General features: G+C 67.2%; 7 protein-coding genes across 7 annotated transcripts; 3 read left to right on the forward strand and 4 right to left on the reverse strand.

Moving 5' to 3' along the window:
• Positions 1–1,353: 1,353 nt before the first annotated feature.
• MICPUCDRAFT_64071 (uncharacterized protein) lies at positions 1,354–2,489 on the reverse strand (the record flags this gene model as incomplete). The annotated part of the gene is made up of 2 exons (XM_003056221.1): positions 1,354–1,695; positions 1,881–2,489. 2 exons carry the CDS (start codon positions 2,487–2,489, stop codon positions 1,354–1,356), a joined length of 951 nt encoding a protein of 316 aa, XP_003056267.1.
• Positions 2,490–2,859: 370 nt separating this feature from the next.
• MICPUCDRAFT_38364 (uncharacterized protein) lies at positions 2,860–3,993 on the reverse strand (the record flags this gene model as incomplete). Its single annotated transcript, XM_003056222.1, has 2 exons — positions 2,860–3,012; positions 3,181–3,993. 2 exons carry the CDS (start codon positions 3,991–3,993, stop codon positions 2,860–2,862), a joined length of 966 nt encoding a protein of 321 aa, XP_003056268.1.
• A 234-nt stretch (positions 3,994–4,227) lies between these two features.
• On the reverse strand, positions 4,228–5,762 carry MICPUCDRAFT_55086 (uncharacterized protein; the record flags this gene model as incomplete). The annotated part of the gene is made up of 2 exons (XM_003056223.1): positions 4,228–4,674; positions 4,815–5,762. The coding sequence occupies 2 exons, from the start codon at positions 5,760–5,762 to the stop codon at positions 4,228–4,230; spliced, it is 1,395 nt and encodes a 464-aa protein (XP_003056269.1).
• Positions 5,763–6,114: 352 nt separating this feature from the next.
• MICPUCDRAFT_38366 (uncharacterized protein) lies at positions 6,115–6,825 on the forward strand (the record flags this gene model as incomplete). Its single annotated transcript, XM_003055828.1, has 1 exon — positions 6,115–6,825. One exon carries the CDS (start codon positions 6,115–6,117, stop codon positions 6,823–6,825), a length of 711 nt encoding a protein of 236 aa, XP_003055874.1.
• A 1,999-nt stretch (positions 6,826–8,824) lies between these two features.
• MICPUCDRAFT_38367 (uncharacterized protein) lies at positions 8,825–9,719 on the forward strand (the record flags this gene model as incomplete). Its single annotated transcript, XM_003055829.1, has 2 exons — positions 8,825–8,974; positions 9,147–9,719. 2 exons carry the CDS (start codon positions 8,825–8,827, stop codon positions 9,717–9,719), a joined length of 723 nt encoding a protein of 240 aa, XP_003055875.1.
• A 706-nt stretch (positions 9,720–10,425) lies between these two features.
• On the forward strand, positions 10,426–11,990 carry MICPUCDRAFT_55089 (uncharacterized protein; the record flags this gene model as incomplete). The annotated part of the gene is made up of 4 exons (XM_003055830.1): positions 10,426–10,550; positions 10,903–11,239; positions 11,373–11,534; positions 11,757–11,990. The coding sequence occupies 4 exons, from the start codon at positions 10,426–10,428 to the stop codon at positions 11,934–11,936; spliced, it is 804 nt and encodes a 267-aa protein (XP_003055876.1). The 3' UTR covers positions 11,937–11,990.
• A 70-nt stretch (positions 11,991–12,060) lies between these two features.
• MICPUCDRAFT_70848 (o-methyltransferase) lies at positions 12,061–13,769 on the reverse strand (the record flags this gene model as incomplete). The annotated part of the gene is made up of 3 exons (XM_003056224.1): positions 12,061–12,412; positions 12,786–12,975; positions 13,187–13,769. 3 exons carry the CDS (start codon positions 13,767–13,769, stop codon positions 12,061–12,063), a joined length of 1,125 nt encoding a protein of 374 aa, XP_003056270.1.
• Positions 13,770–14,932: the final 1,163 nt, after the last annotated feature.

Here is a 14,932-nt window from a genome sequence, read left to right on the forward strand (position 1 = left end):
GACGCACCTCGTACACGCCCCGCCCGCCCCCCCCCCGCCGCGCTCCCTAAGAGGTCTCCCCGCGGGCCCCGCGGGACCCGCGACGGTCTGCGATTTTCCAACCTTGAGCGAAATCTTACGAAGCGTCGCGTTCGCGAACGGCGTCGGCGCGAGGATGAGCGGGACGTCCTTACCGCCGCCGCCGCCGCCTGCGTGGGTGAAGCGATCGGTCAGTCGAACGTCTTACCGGTCAAACGTTGAAAGGGAAGCGCGGGTGAAGAGTGACGACGGCAAAAGTCCTTAAGGATCGGCGTTCACCACGCGAACGGGGTCGTACGGGAAGCAGTCTCACCGCCGCCGCCGGCGCCGTCCTTCTTCCCCTTCCCTTTGAGCCCCTTATTCGCGTCACCGCCGAAGGCTGTCTCTCCCGCCGCCGCCGCGCCCGGGTCGCCGCCGCCGCCGCCGCCGCGCGCGCCCTCGAGCAGGACGCTTAAGAGTCCGTGCACGGCCACCGCGCCGGTCACGCACGCGACGCCTCTTGCGGGGTCCCGCGCCGCGGACGCGCCGCGCGCGTAAAAATTTCGATTCGCGTCCGCCCTCAAGATGGGCTTCCCGTGGTCGTCGAGCACGTGGTGGTCCGCGTCCTGCTCGTCCGGGGTGGAGTTGAAAGGCGTCAGTTGGAGTTGAAAGGCGTCGCGGGCGGGGATTGAAAGGAAAGGGTGGGCGGAGAGAAACGTCGGCAAAAGTCCTTAAGGATCGGCGTTCACCACGCCGACGCGGTCGTACGGGGACCAGTGCGACGCGACTCCTACCTGATCGTCCTCCCGCCCGCCGCCGTCGTCCTTACCGCCGCCGCGCGAGACCTTCGCGGATCGATCCGCGGCATGGTCGTCCTCGCCGAGGACGTCGTACGGCACGTCCGCGTCGTCCAGCGCGGCGCGGAAGCGCCCGTGGTCCGCGTTCGTGACGAGCGCGAACCCGAGCCCGCCGGTCGCTGAGGGTAATCGTCCGTACGAGCGATGATATCGGGGTGGAGTTGAAAGGCGTCAGAAGCGGAGTTGGAAGGCGTCGAGGTGTGTCGGGATTGAAAGCGAGGGACCCTGGGCGGAGAGAAACAAACCAAACGCCGGGAAGTAAAGTCCTTCTTAAGAAACGGCGTTCACCGCGCCAACAACGCGGTCGCGTGGGGACCGGCGTGAGATAGAACGCGCCCGAGTCCGTCTCGTCGTCGCCTTCGGCGCCGCCGCCCGCGCCGGGCGCGCAGAACAGCACGACGCGCTCGTCGTACACGACGTAGAACGCCTCGCACTTCCCCACCCTCAGCGCGGCGTACGCGGACACGAGCGCGTCGCCCCTACAAAAAAAGTTCACCGGTCAGTTGAAAAGGGATGTGATCAAATGTTGAAACCGGGCGATGGGTGAAAAACGTTTGTATTGAACGCACCACGCGTCCACGCGCCGCTCGTGAAACGCTCTCCCGCGCTCCGTCGCGCGCATCTCTCTTACCAGCTCGGGCTCCATCGGCGAGGACGGATGCTGCCACGTCATCGACGCCCTCGCGATCGTCGCCGCGGCGCTCTCCCTCTCCTCCGCGTTAAACGCGTCGCGCGCGCGCCCGGACGCGAACGCGCGGACGCCGCGGTCGCCGCCGGCGCCGTCGCCCGCGCGCGCGGCCAGGCATCGAAACGGCGCCGACGACGCGAAGGCGACGCGCGACTTGAGGGTCGTTCCATACGAGCGAACGTCGGGGTGGAGTTGAAAGGCGTCAGTTGGAGTTATGAGGCGCCGAGGGCTGGGGTTGAAAGCGAGGGGTGAGCGGAGAGAGACGCCGGGAAAAGTCCTTAAGGATCGGCGTTCACCACGCCGACGCGGTCGTACGGGGACCAGTGTATAGAACGCACCTTGAGCGCCCAGTCCATCGGCAGCGTCGCGCGAACGCGCGCTCCTCCTCCCGCGTCGGCGGCGTCCGCGTCGGCGGCGTCCGCGTCCGCCTCGCCGCCGTTCGCCGCGTCCGCCGCCGCGTCCGGGTCCGCGCATCGCACGCGCTCGACGCGCCGGAGCGCGCCCGTGGAGAATCGCGCGGTCGACGGCCGCGCCGCGTCGCTCTCGTCGTCGTCGCGCGTCCCGCCGCCGCGATCGCGATCGATCCCCGCGACGTCGCGCCACGTGCTGACGCCGCGGTCGGCGCGACGCGCGGCGGCGGGGTTGGCGATCGCGTCGGCGCGCGCGCCGCGTCGATCATCACCGACGCGGTCGTCGCGCGCGTCGTCGTCGTCGTCGTCGTCGTCGTCGTCGTCGTCGTCGTCCGCGCCTCTCCCGGGCGCGAGATCGCGCGCGCGGGTCGGCTTCCCCGCGGCCCCGGCGCGGTTCCGGAGCGTGTCCGCGAAGCTCATGACGCCCTCCCTCGCGCGCGAGCGCTCGCGCGCGCGCGCCCCGAGAGTGTGTGTGGAGATAGATGTGTTTGAACGCTCGACGTAGTCTGGTCGCGTGCTAACAACCTGAAGGTGCATTTCTTAATATTGAGCTGTCGGGTGAACCCCGACGGTCTCTCATCTCTATCTATCTTTCTCTTCTTCCTCCTCCTCCTTCTTCTTCTTCTTCGGCGCCGCGTCGCCGTCGTCGTCGTCGTCGCCGTCGTCGTCGTCGTCGTCGTCGTCGTCCCGCCGCTTGAACATGACCGTCTTCCCGTCCAACGCCTGAACCGCCGCGTCCAAAGAGCTCCACGCGTAAGTTTTTTTTTTTTTTTTTTTTTTTTGGAAGTTGTTGTTACGTGTACTATTCGTACACAATTATCTATGCACGCGCTAAGACTACCCCCTACCCCTCCCAATCCCCCCCGCCGTATCTCTCGCTCGTCACCGCGCGACCGCGACGGACTTCCTATGAGCATTTCGTCTCACCGACGGACTTCCTGACCGCCCCCGGACTGCTCGCCGCCGCGAGCTCCAATCCCTCGCGCGCGTACCCGCGCACGAGTCCGTCCCAACGCTCGTCCAATATCCTCAGCTTCTCCGCGACGGCTTTCGCGCGCGCCTGTCGACGGGTCCAGCGTCGGTCAGTCGGTCAGTCGCGCGCGGTGAAACGCGACGTCGTGAGGGAAGCGCGGGCGGGTCGAAGAGAGAGAGACGAGAGACGAGAGACGAGACGAGACGAGACGACGCGCGGGCGACGGAAACAGAGGTCAGTCGTCGGCGGTCTCACCGTCGCCGCGCGCGCGTACGTCAACAGCGCTCGCGCGTCGTTTGGATCAATCGACGTAACGTCTCTCTGATGTGCGTTTTGTCGTTGGAAAGAAGAAACCACCGACGCGGACGCGGCGATCTCGTCGTCCAGGGGCGCGAACAACGCGCGCGCGGCGTCGCGATCCTCGGCGGAGACGTCGACGCCGTCGATGGTCTCCAACGACGGCAGAGTCCTCGTCGCGTACGGTCGATACAGCGTCAGCGATCGAAGCGCCGGGTTGCCCGTCGCGCTGACCGAGAGCTTCGCGATGAACCTCCCGTCGGCGTCCCCGGAGCCGCCGAGGCCGAGCGCGGCGAGCTCGTCCAGGAAGGACAACGACGAGAGCGCGCACTCTTCCAGTCTGAGTTCGTGGACGCGCGGCATCCCGGTTTTGATTGATCGTAACGTCTCGCTCATGTGCGTTTTGTTGGACATGTACCGCAGGATCACGCACTCCGCGTGCGGCGCGTTCGCGTCCTCGGCGAGGTTTTCGACCGAGCCGTACACCGTCAGCGTTTTCGTCGCGACGTCCCACCCGGTCGCGTGGAGCCCGGTGCGCAACGCTCGAACGGCGACGGGCTTCGTCGTCGGGGTCGCATGAGCGTTTACCCTCGTCGCGTCGTCGTTCGTCGTTCTCGACGGCGGCGGCGGCGGCGACGACGACGACGACGTCAAGCGCAGCCCGTGCGCGGCGGCGGCGACGCGTTCGAGGTATTTCGTGGACCCGCTCAGGCCCGCGCCCGCGTCTTGTAACGCCTCCGAACCGGACGTTTTAAACAGCCCCTCAACCATATCGGCATCATCAGCCGCGGTGGCGGTGGCGTCGAGCTCCGCGAGCTCCGCGCGTTCCCTCGCGCCGACGGCGACGTTATCCAGACACCGCAGCGTCGGCGTGTAGATAATCTCGAGGACGCGCCTTCGGACCGATGGCGGGGTGGAGTTGAAAGGCGTCAGATGGAGTTGAAAGGCGTCGAGGGCGGGGATTGAACGCAAGGAATGGGCGGAGAGACACGCCGGGCAAAGTCCTTAAGGATCGGCGTTCACCACGCAACGCGGTCGTATGGGGACCAGTGTAAGGAGGACGCGCCTTCGGACCGCCGCCGCGCCGCCGCCGCCGTCGCCGCGGAGGTCTCCGCGCTCGGCGAACGGATTCCCGTCGACGGACGCCTCCGTCAGCCTTCGAAGCGCGCGCAGCGGCGTCAACGCGTCGAACGTTCTCAGCGCGTTACCGCTGAGGAACACGCGCTGCAGGTTCGGGGGCAGACGCGTCGGCTCCGCGCCCCCGACGCCGCCGCCGCCGTCGTCGTCGCCGAGACGCGAGACGACGTTCCTGCGCAGATTCAACTCCGCGAGTCCCTCTAGCGCGCTCAAGTCGCCGATCTCGCGGACGCGATTCCCCGCGAGGTTCAACACGCGAAGCGATCGCAGCGCTTCGCCGCCTTCGCCGCGTCGCAGCCCTTTGAGATCGTGAATCTAATTAATCCCGGGTCGAGGGTCAAGTTCAAAGGCGTCAGTTGGAGTTGAAAGGCGTCGAGGGCGGGCGTTGAAAGCGAGGAGTAGGCGGAGAGAGACGACGGCAAACGTCCTCAAGGATCGGCGTTCACATCGCGAACGCGGTCGTATGGGGACCGGTGCGATGAGGAGAACGGAGAACGCGCCTCGTTGTCGTGGAGGTCCAACACGTCCAGACGCGTCAGCCGAGACAGCCCGTCGACGACCTGGATCTCGTTCCTCCCGAGCATGAGCACGCGCAGCCCCGGCACCGCGTCCAGGCCGTCGACGCTCCGCAGCGCGTTGTCGTAGAGGTCTAAGAAGACGAGCGCGCGCGTGCGCTCCATGCGCTCGATGGATCGAATGCGGTTGTGTTGGTAGTTGAGCAAGCGAAGTCGATGCTGATGACAGAGGGCCATTCCATACAAAAACAGTTCACCGGTCAGTTGAAAGGGGATGCGATCAAATGTTGAAACCGGACAATGGGTGAAAAACTTTTGTACAGAACGCACCTCGCCCTCGATCTCCGCGCACGCCGTCAGACCGCGTCGGTCGAGGTCGAGGCGCTCGGGCGCGGCGTCGCGCGTCGCGCGCGAGCGGTAGACGACCGCGACGCCGGGGTTCGAGCGGCTCTCCGCGATCAAGACGCCGTCGTCCGAGGAAGGGGAAGGGCTCGAAGGGGATGATGGGGAGGCGGCGGCCCCGGGGGAGGCGACGCGCGATCTCGCGCCGCCGTCGCCGTCGCTCGAGCGCGTCGTCGAGACGCCCCCGCCGCTCGCGCGCGGCGCGGACGCGCGATGCGCGAGCCCGCGCGCGAAATCCCTCGACGTCGGCGGCGAACGCGGATGACGCGGACCCGCGAGCGACGACGACGACGACGACGTCGACGGCGTCCATCCCCCGACGAGCGCGGACGCGTCGCCGCGAGCACCACCGAAGCCGCCGAACTCGATGGAGACTCTCGCCGCGCGCGCGCCGGCCCCCGAGTTTAGCCCGGGCGCGGACGACGCGGAGGATGAGGACGACGACGGAGGGCGCGAGCCCGCGCGCGCTGGCGCGTCGGGCGGCATCCCTCGCGCCGCGGTCTCTGCGTGCGTGGGTTCTGGGTTCTGTCGAGGGCGCGTTTGAACGCGAAGTCGGCACCTGATGAGTGCAACAGAAATCGTAAGCGCAGGCGGGGACACGCTGGACTTTCCCGGAAATTTAAAAAATTAAGTTTACAAAGTAGTCCGCGGTATTAAAGATATTTCCGTACGTGTACGGGCATTTAGTCATCAGAGGCGCGGGAATTTCCGCGTCGTCACACGTGGCAGCCACTCTTCGCGCGAAAACGCGTCATGCGTCGTCGAAAGGACGCGCGAAAACCACCGGGCGCGACCGCCGACGCCCGCAGTCTCCATCCGCGCGCGCGAGGCCGACACGATGCCCGCGCCGACGGTCGCCGCCGCCGCCGCCCTCGGCGTCGCGCGCGCGCCGACCGCGCGAGACGCCGCCGCCGCGCGCCGCCGCGCGAGCGCGACGCGGCCTCGTCGTTCGCGCGTCGTCGCGCGTCGATCGCAGCCTCGCGCGACGACGACGACGACGACGACGACGACGCCTCTCCGCGCGCTGCCGGACGACGCCGCCGACGCCGCCGCGGACGCGCTCGCGTCGAAGATCGACGGCATGGACGCGGACGCGCGCGCCTCGGTCGTGCCCATCCTCGACGACGTCCTCGCCGCGGTCGCGTCCGGCGACGCGTTCGCGTACGTCCCCGCCGCGACGACGACGGCGACGACGGACGACGCGAGCGCGAGCGCGAGCGCGACCGGCGTCGTCAAACGCGTTCGCGCGCCGGGGGAGGTCGAGCGGTTCGAGAACGCTCAACGGTCGAGCGTTTTCTCTCAGATCGGGTTCGAGCGCTGGGGCGGCGGCGTCGGCGTCGCCGCGCTGCAGCGCACGCTCGGGATGTACAACAACCAGATCGACGCGGACGTCCTCGACGAGGGTGCGAAATTGAAATTGCGCATTTCACCCGCCGCCCCTCGGTTTCAACGGTTTCAACGTTTCGCGATCAACGGTTTCAACGTTCGATCAACGGTTTCAACGTTCGATCAACGGTTTCAACGTTCGATCGCGTCGACGTTCAACTGACCGAAGAATACACCACCACTCCACTTTTTTCGCGCGCGTTCTCGTGTTCCGTGCAGACCCCGGCCTGAACCAGCTCCTCGTCTCGCGCGGCGGAAGCACGGTCTCGAAGCTCTGGACACAAGACACGTGGGAGCGGCACCGCGCGGTGAGTCGATACTGGCGGCACCTCGGGAGCGTGCCGAGGAGCACCGTGTTCACGCGAATCTTAGGTGCGTTCTAGCTTATATGCAAACGTAGACTATTTCACCCATCGCTCGGTTTCAACACTTGATCGCGTCCCATTTCAACTGACCGGTGATGAACTTTTTTTGTATGGAACGCCTCTCAGAGCCGATACTCTTGATCACTGCGTGGGCGTGGGCGTGGGCGGCGTGGAACGCGGGCGGCGCAGGTGATGAGACCGCTTCCCAGACTGCGTCCCATACGGTCCCGTTGGCGCGGTGCACGCCGATCCTTAAGGACTTTCTCTCCCGGCCCGGCGTCGCTCTTCGCCCACTACCCCTCAGTTTCGATTCCATCCCGACGCGCCGACCCGGCGCCTTTCGACTCAAACCCGACGCCTTTCGACTCAAACCCGACGCCTTTCGACCGACGCCTTTCGCCTTTCAAACCCGCCCGCCCAGGCGCCGTCGCCGCGCACGGCGCGGCGAGGCTCGCGGCGTCCGCGGCGACCGCGGCGACGCCGTTGACGATCCTGACGCGCGCTTTCGACGCCGCGTGCGCGTCGTGCACCGCCGCGACGTGCCCGCCCACCGCGCACTCGCTCGCGGGGCTCGCGCTCGGCTTAGGCGCGTCCCATCTCACACTGGTTCCCATACGACCGCGTCGGCGTGGTGAACGCCGTTCCTTAAGGACGTTTGCCGTCGTTTCTCTCCGCCCAGGGTCCCTCGCTTTCAATCCCGACGCGCCTCGACGCCTTTCAACTCCGCTTCTGACGCCTTTCAACTCCACCCCGACGTTCGCTCGTATGGACCCTCGACCCTTTTAGTCCTCGTCTTTCGCACGAATAACTCGTTCGCGCGGCTCAACGAGGCGCGCTTGCTGTTGGGCACCCTCGTCCGACTCGTCCGCGATTTAGGTGCGTTCTATACAAACGTTTTTTCACCCATCGCCCGGTTTCAACACTTGATCGCGCCCCCTTTCAACTGACCGATGAACTTTTTTTGTATGGAATGGCCCTTAGCGCGAACGTGCGTGTACGTCCCCGACGCCGCGAGCGACGCGCGCCGTCGGATCGTTCGCTACGCCGCCGCGGTCGGGCACGCGTGCGAAGCGCACGCGCGCAAGGGCCGGACGCGAAGCGACGTCAACGACCCGACGGCGTTCAAGGCGCGTTCTATCTCACACTGGTCCCGCCCATACGACCGCGTCGGCGTGGTGAACGCCGGTCCTCGAGGACTTTACTTCCCGGCGCGCGTTTCTCTCCGCCCATCACCCCTCGCTGGTTTCAATCCCGACGCGCACACCTCGACGCCTTGCGACTCCACTTCTGACGCCTTTGAACGCCTCCACCCCGACGTCGCTTTGAACGATGGACCCTCGACCCTAAGGTGGATGCTCGCTCGAAACTCGGCGCGATTCTCGGCGAGGAAGAGACGGCGCGCGTGACGGGCGACGGCGTCAACGTCCCGATGCTGATGCACGCGCGGTGCGCGGAAGCGCTTCGAACCGCGCTCGAGCTCGGGATGCCGCCGCTGATGCATCAACGCGCGGAGACGTTGCTCGGAGAGATCGCCGCCGTTCCGGGCGGGTGCGAACGCATCCAGGCGCGTTCAATCTCACACTGGTCCCCATACGACCGCGTTCGCGCGGTGAACGCCGATCCTTAAGGACTTTATCTCCCGGCGCTTCTCTCCGCCCACACCTCGCTGGTTTCAATCCCGACGCACACACCTCGACGCCTTTCAACTCCGCTTCTGACGCCTTTCAACTCCACCGCGAACGCGTCCAGTCGACGCCGATTCCCGTGAGCTACACGCGGCACACGTCGCGTTCGCTCATGCTGTGGCTGCTCACGCTGCCGTTCGCGCTCTGGGACGGCATGGGGTGGGCCGCCGTGCCCGCGGTGGCGCTCATGTCGTACCTGATGCTCGGGATCGACGAGATCGGCGTGCAGATCGAGGAGCCGTTCGGGGTGCTGCCGGTGAAGGTGCGTTCTATACACTGGTCCCCATACGACCCCGTTCGCGTGGTGAACGCCGATCCTTAAGGACTTTACTTCCCGGCGCATCTCTCCGCCCAGGGTCCCTCGCTTTCCATCCCCGCCCTCGGCGCCTTTCAACTCCGTCTGACGCCTTTCAACTCCACCCCGACTGGTGAAGCCGCTGTGCGACGCGTGCGAGAGGGACGTGCGCGCGCTGGACGCGGCGTTGGGGTTGGGCGCGTTTGCCGCCACGTCATCGACCGCCACGTCAGCGTCCGCCACGTCAGCGTCCGAGGCGACGCGGCGCGAGGGCGACGGCGCGGGGGGAACGGCGACCGCGGCGACGGCGACGGCGACGGCGAGCCCCCGCGTTCGCATCCGCTCGCGCGCGCGCGCCGCCCGCTTCCGAGCGTCGTCCCGCCTCCGACTGGTTCCCGTACGACCGCGTTCGCGTCGTGAACTTCATTCCTTCAGGGCTTTCTCTCCCGGCCTCCGTCTTCTTCGCCCCCCCCGCGCGCTTCCCGCGGGCCGGTCGTCGGTCGACGCCTTCGGGGAGGCGACGGACGACGACGACGACGACGACGACGACGACGACGCGGCGTCCCCCGAGCCGCTGTTGATCGTGGTGGAGTGCGACGGCGTGCTGTGCGACGTGCACCTCGACGGCCACCGCGAGGCGTTCAACGAGGTGCGTCCCATCTCACACCAGTCCCCATACGACCGCGTTCGCGTGGTGAACGCGATTCCTTAAGGACTTTACTTCCCGGCGTACTGTATCTCTCCGCCCAGGGTCCCTCGCTGCTTTCAATCCCCGCCCGCGTTCCCTTTCAACTCCGCTTCTGACGCCTTTCAACTCCACCCCGACGTTCGTCGCTTCGTATGGACCCTCGACCCTGAGACGTTCACCGAGCTCGGCATGGAGGGCGCGCGCTGGAGCCAGGACGAGTACCTCTCGCTCCTGCGCTCTGGAGGCGGGACCGCGTACGGGATGGTGGAGCGCTACTTCCGCTACTACGGCTACCCCACCCCGGAGCTCCGCGGCGACGACGTGGGCGAGCCCCCCGCGGGCGGCGGCGGCGGCGGCGCGGGCGGCGCGGCGACTTTGGGGATGTTTTTGCCCGAGGGGTACGAGAACGCTTCCGCCGCGTCGCGCGCCGCCGCCGCGCGCGCGGCCGCGAGCCGCGACCCGGTCAACAGAGAGCTCCTGGCGACGCGACGCGCGGAGTGGATCCGCGGCGTCGTCGAGAAGAAGGTTCTACACGAGCACTGGTCCCCGTACGACCGCGTCGGCGCGGCGCGCGTCGTTCCTTAGCTGAGGACTTTACGTCCCGGCGTTCGTTTCCCTCCGCCCAGGGTCCCTCGCTTTCAATCCCGACGCACACACCTCGACGCCTTTCAACTCCGCTTCTGACGCCTTTCAACTCCGCCCACCCCGACAGGACGCCAACTTCGCGCGCATGGTGGAGGAGGGACGGCTGCGGCTCAGGAAGGGCGCGCTGGAGTTTCTGGACGAGTGCTTGCTCGAGGAGAACGCGCGGGTGGTGCGACCGAGACCACCGCACGATATGCCACGTCATATCCCGTCGGTCGTTACCCACCACACGATATGCCACGTCATATAATCTGATCACGCGTTGACCAATCAATCGTATCCCGTTCGCCCGCCCCGCGCGTCGCAGGTGATCATCGGCGCCACCGCGAGCGCGCCGGAGGAGAACGTGATGGGCGCGGTGCTCCGCGCGATGGGGTGCGTTCTATACACTGGTCCCCATACGACCCCATCGGCGTGGTGAACGCCGATCCTTAAGGACTTTTGTCGGCGCATCTCTCCACCCACCCCTCGCTTTCAATCCCCACCCTCGACGCCTCTCAACTCCGACTGACGCCTTTCAACTCCACCCCGACGTTCGCTCGTATGGACACTCGACCCTAAGCCCGCTGCGAGCCGCCGCCATCTCCGTCTCGGACGCGAACGAGATCGTCGACGGCGCGAGCCTCTCTTCTCTCTCGGCGGCGGCGACGACGACGACGGCGCCGGCGGCGGGCGCGGGAGCCGGCGCGGGCGCGGGCGCGGGCGCGGCGGCGAGCGCTTCGAACGACGCTTCGAGAGCCGATGATTCCGGGAAGAACGCGAAGTCGAATTTGGACGAAGACGACGCGCTCGACGCCGTCGGGGACCACGCGGCGGCGCACGACGAGGCGTGGGAGGCGGCGCGGCGAGAGATGCAGGCGACGATGAAGGCGCGCAAGGGCGAGCTCCTCGCCGCGGAGGTGGGCGGCGATTTACAGGCGCGTCCATGTTTACACTGGTCCCCGTACACACCTCGACGCCTTTCAACTCCGCTTCTGACGCCTTTCAACTCCACCCCGACCGACGTCGCTTCGTATGGGCAATTACCCTCAGCGGCAGAGCTTCGCCAGCGACGTCATCGTGGACGCGTCGGTGTTTTGCAACTCCACGCGCTCGGTGATCAACGCGGGGAGTCTTCGCGGGATATTGGAGAAGAAGGGCGTGCGCGCGGACCGGTGCGTGTTCGTCGGCGCCAGCCGCGCGACGGCGACGGAGGTGCGTTCTCTTCATCTCGCACTGGTCCCCATACGACCCCGTCCGCGTGGTGAACGCCGTTTCTGAAGGACTTCGCCCGGCGTTTCTCTTCTCCGCCCGCCACCCCTCGCCGCTTCGTTTCAATCCCGACGCGCCCACGCGACGCCTTTCAACTCCTCCCTCCGTCTGACGCCTTTCGACTATCAACTCCCTCCGCCCACCCCGACGTGCGTCGCTTCGCAGGCGAACGCGGCGGGCGTCTTCAACGTGGTGTGCCGCACGGCGAACCAGGCGGACTCGCAGATCGTCGGCGTCGCCATGGTCGTGGACGACTTCGGCGGCGGCGGAGGGCTCACGCTGCGGTACGTCAAGGCGAGGATGGCCAGCTGGACGGGCGAGACCGTGGGGGGAAGCGAGATTTGATTGAAGGAGTATCGTAAGTTGTTGTTACGAAGGTACTTTCGAAAGTACTTATTAGCACGCCTCGACCTCCGTCGACATACAGTAACCTTACAGTAGAAACGAACGAACGAACGCGTCGATTCGATCACTTCAACACCGCGCTGACGTAAAACGTCCTCGGGGTCGGATCGTCCCCGTCCCCGCCGTCCCCGCCGTCCCCGCCGTCCCCGCCGTCCCCGTCGTTCCCGCCGAAATCGTTCGCCCTCCCTCCCTCATCCCCGCCCCCGCCCCGCCGCGTCGGCGTCTTTCCCTCCCACCGACCGCCGTACCGCGCGTCGCACGTCGCGTCCCCGGGCTCCATCGCCGTCTCGACGTTCCACCCGAGCGACGAAAACGCGCGCTCCGGTTCGTCGTACGCGCTCCGCCACGTCGCGCGCGCGCCCGTCCCCGCCCTCGCCCGTCGCAGCGCGGCGACGTTGACGCACGAGGCGACGAGCCTGGAGCCGCGCGCGGAGAGCGCCGCGCACGCGCGCAGCGTCGCGTCTGATGAGGGAAGGCGATCGGACGGACGGGAGAGAAAGTCCTTAAGGAATGAAGTTCACAACGCGAACGCGGTCGTATGGGAACCGGTGTGAGAGACATAGAACGAGAAGAAGCGAATCGACGGACGTCAGGGCGGAGTCGCGAGGCGTCGCGCAGGCGCGTCGGGATCGAACGGAAAGCGGCGAGGGGCGATGAGCGGAGGTGACGGAGAGAAACGAACGCCGCGCGCGCGCGCGCGCCGGGAGAGAAAGGAAAGGAAAGGAAAGTCCTCAAGGAATGAAGTTCACCGCGCCGACGCGGTCATCATACGGGAGTCAGTCTGGTCACGCGCCCGAATCCTTCTGCGAGAGGTAGTAGAGCAGCCCTTCAAGCACCCACACCGTGCGCGTCGAGGGGTCGTGCCCCGCGTCACGCAACCTCGTCGTCCAGTCGCGACGCGCGAGATTCGCGCACACGGCGTGGTACGCGCGCGTCAGCGTCAGCGGCGGCGGCGGCCCCGCGCCCGCGCCCGCGGAGACTGATGATTGACGAGGCGCGTTCCATGCGAGCGAAATTCGTCGGGGCGGAGTCGAAAGGCGTCAGTTGGAGGAGTTGAAAGGCGTCGCGTGGGCGCGTCGGGATCGAAAACGGCGAGGGGTACTGTAGTGGGCGGAGAGAAACACACGCCGGGGGATAAAGGAAGTCCTTAAGGAACGGCGTTCACATCGCGAACGGGGTCGTATGGGGACCAGTGTGATGATAGAACGCGCCCGACGCGATGACGCTTTGCTTCCTCTCCAGCACCTCCGGCACGTCCACCTCGAACAGCGCGCGCGCTCTCGCGACGCGCTTCCCCGGAGAGAGCCTCCACGCGCGCGCGTCGAGCCCCGCGCCGAGGAGGACGACCTGCCACGCGCCGGTTGACGTTCCATCTTCCGCGTCCCCGTCCCCGTACCCGTCCCCGCGCAGCGCCGAGACGACGACGTCGTCGAAGTAGCGCGTTCGGATCGCGATGCGACCGCCGTCGCCGCCGCGCGCGATGGCGCGCCGCATCGCGTCCTCGCCCGCGAGCGCGGCGGCGAACGGGTCGCGGAAGAGGCGATCGCGCGGCGCGCGGTCGGACTCGAGCGCGCGAAGGGCCGCGATGGACTTGGACGTGTCCGCGACCAGGGACGGGATCGTCCGACGCGTCCTCGCGCCTCCTCCTCCTCCGCGACGACGACGACGACCGACGCCGAGGAGGCGCGAGACGGCGAGGAGGACGAGCGACGCCGCGGCGAGGGAGGACGCGAGCGCGCGACGCGCGGCGGCGCGCGCGATGGAGGTCCGCATCGCCGCCGCGATGAGCCCGGGCGGGGGGTGGCGTCGCGCGGCGGGGGGACGACGACGACGCGGCGCGCGCGGCGATGCGCCGCGCGCGAGGGGAGAACGCGCTTCGGCGGAAGCTCGCTGACGCGGAATCTCGGACACGACGCGCAACGCGCTCGATGAGATGGTGGTAAGAGACTAATTGCTCATATAAAGTACGTAGTACGTGAAACCTATATGAGCATTTATCATAGTTTGAAAGTACGCGTACCGAACGCGGCTCTCGCCTCGAGCGTCTCGTCGCGCGGCATCGCATTGCATCGCTCGCGCGGAACACCGCGAACGGACCTCTCGCGCGATGGTGCGCGACCCGCGCTCGCTCGCTCGCTCTCTCTCTCCCCCCCCCCTCGCGCCCCGGCGCGGTCCTCCCCCGCGTCCCCGTCGCCTCCTCGCGCGTCGCGCGCGTCGATCGATCGTTCGCTCGACGCGAACGAGACGAGACGAGACTGCTTTCCATACGACCCCGTTCGCGTGGTGAACGCCATTCCTTAAGGACTCCATCTCCGCCCGCGCGCTCGTCTCGGTCCCGGTCTCTCGAGGCGGCGGCGGCGGCGGCGGCGGCGGCGGCGGCGGCGGCGGCGGCGCTTCCGCGACGAAGTGCCGCGAAAACTCCTCGAGCGAGATCTCTCCGTCCGCAGCCCCGCGGCCCCCCCCCCGCTCGCCTCGGCCTCGCTCGCTTCCCCACCTCGCGGACCGGACCGGACCGGACTGACCGACGCCGCGCCGCGCCGCTTCCCGATCGATTCCTCTCCCCCCGATCGATTCGAACCCGAACGCGCAGGCGGTCTCCAAGCGCGTCCTGAACGCCAAGTCGGACAAGTACGCGGAAAACATTCACAAGCGCGGGTCGGAGGCGATCAAGGCGCGTTCTATCTGACACTGGTCCCCATACGACCGCGTCGGCGTGGTGAACGCCGTTCCTTAAGGACTTTTGCGGGCGCGTCTCTCCGCCCACGCCTCGGTTTCAATACCCGACCACGACGCCTTTCAACTCCGCTTCTGACGCCTTTCAACTCCACCCCGACGTTCGCTCGTACGGAACGACCCTCAAGCCTCGGCCGCGCGAGAGCAGGTCGTCGCTGCGCGTCGGGCCGCTTCTGATTGGGTTCTTCGTGTTCGTCGTCGGG

Source organism: Micromonas pusilla, assembly GCF_000151265.4.
Source record: "Micromonas pusilla CCMP1545 genomic scaffold MICPUCscaffold_2, whole genome shotgun sequence".
Classification (NCBI taxonomy): Eukaryota; Viridiplantae; Chlorophyta; class Mamiellophyceae; order Mamiellales; family Mamiellaceae; genus Micromonas; species Micromonas pusilla.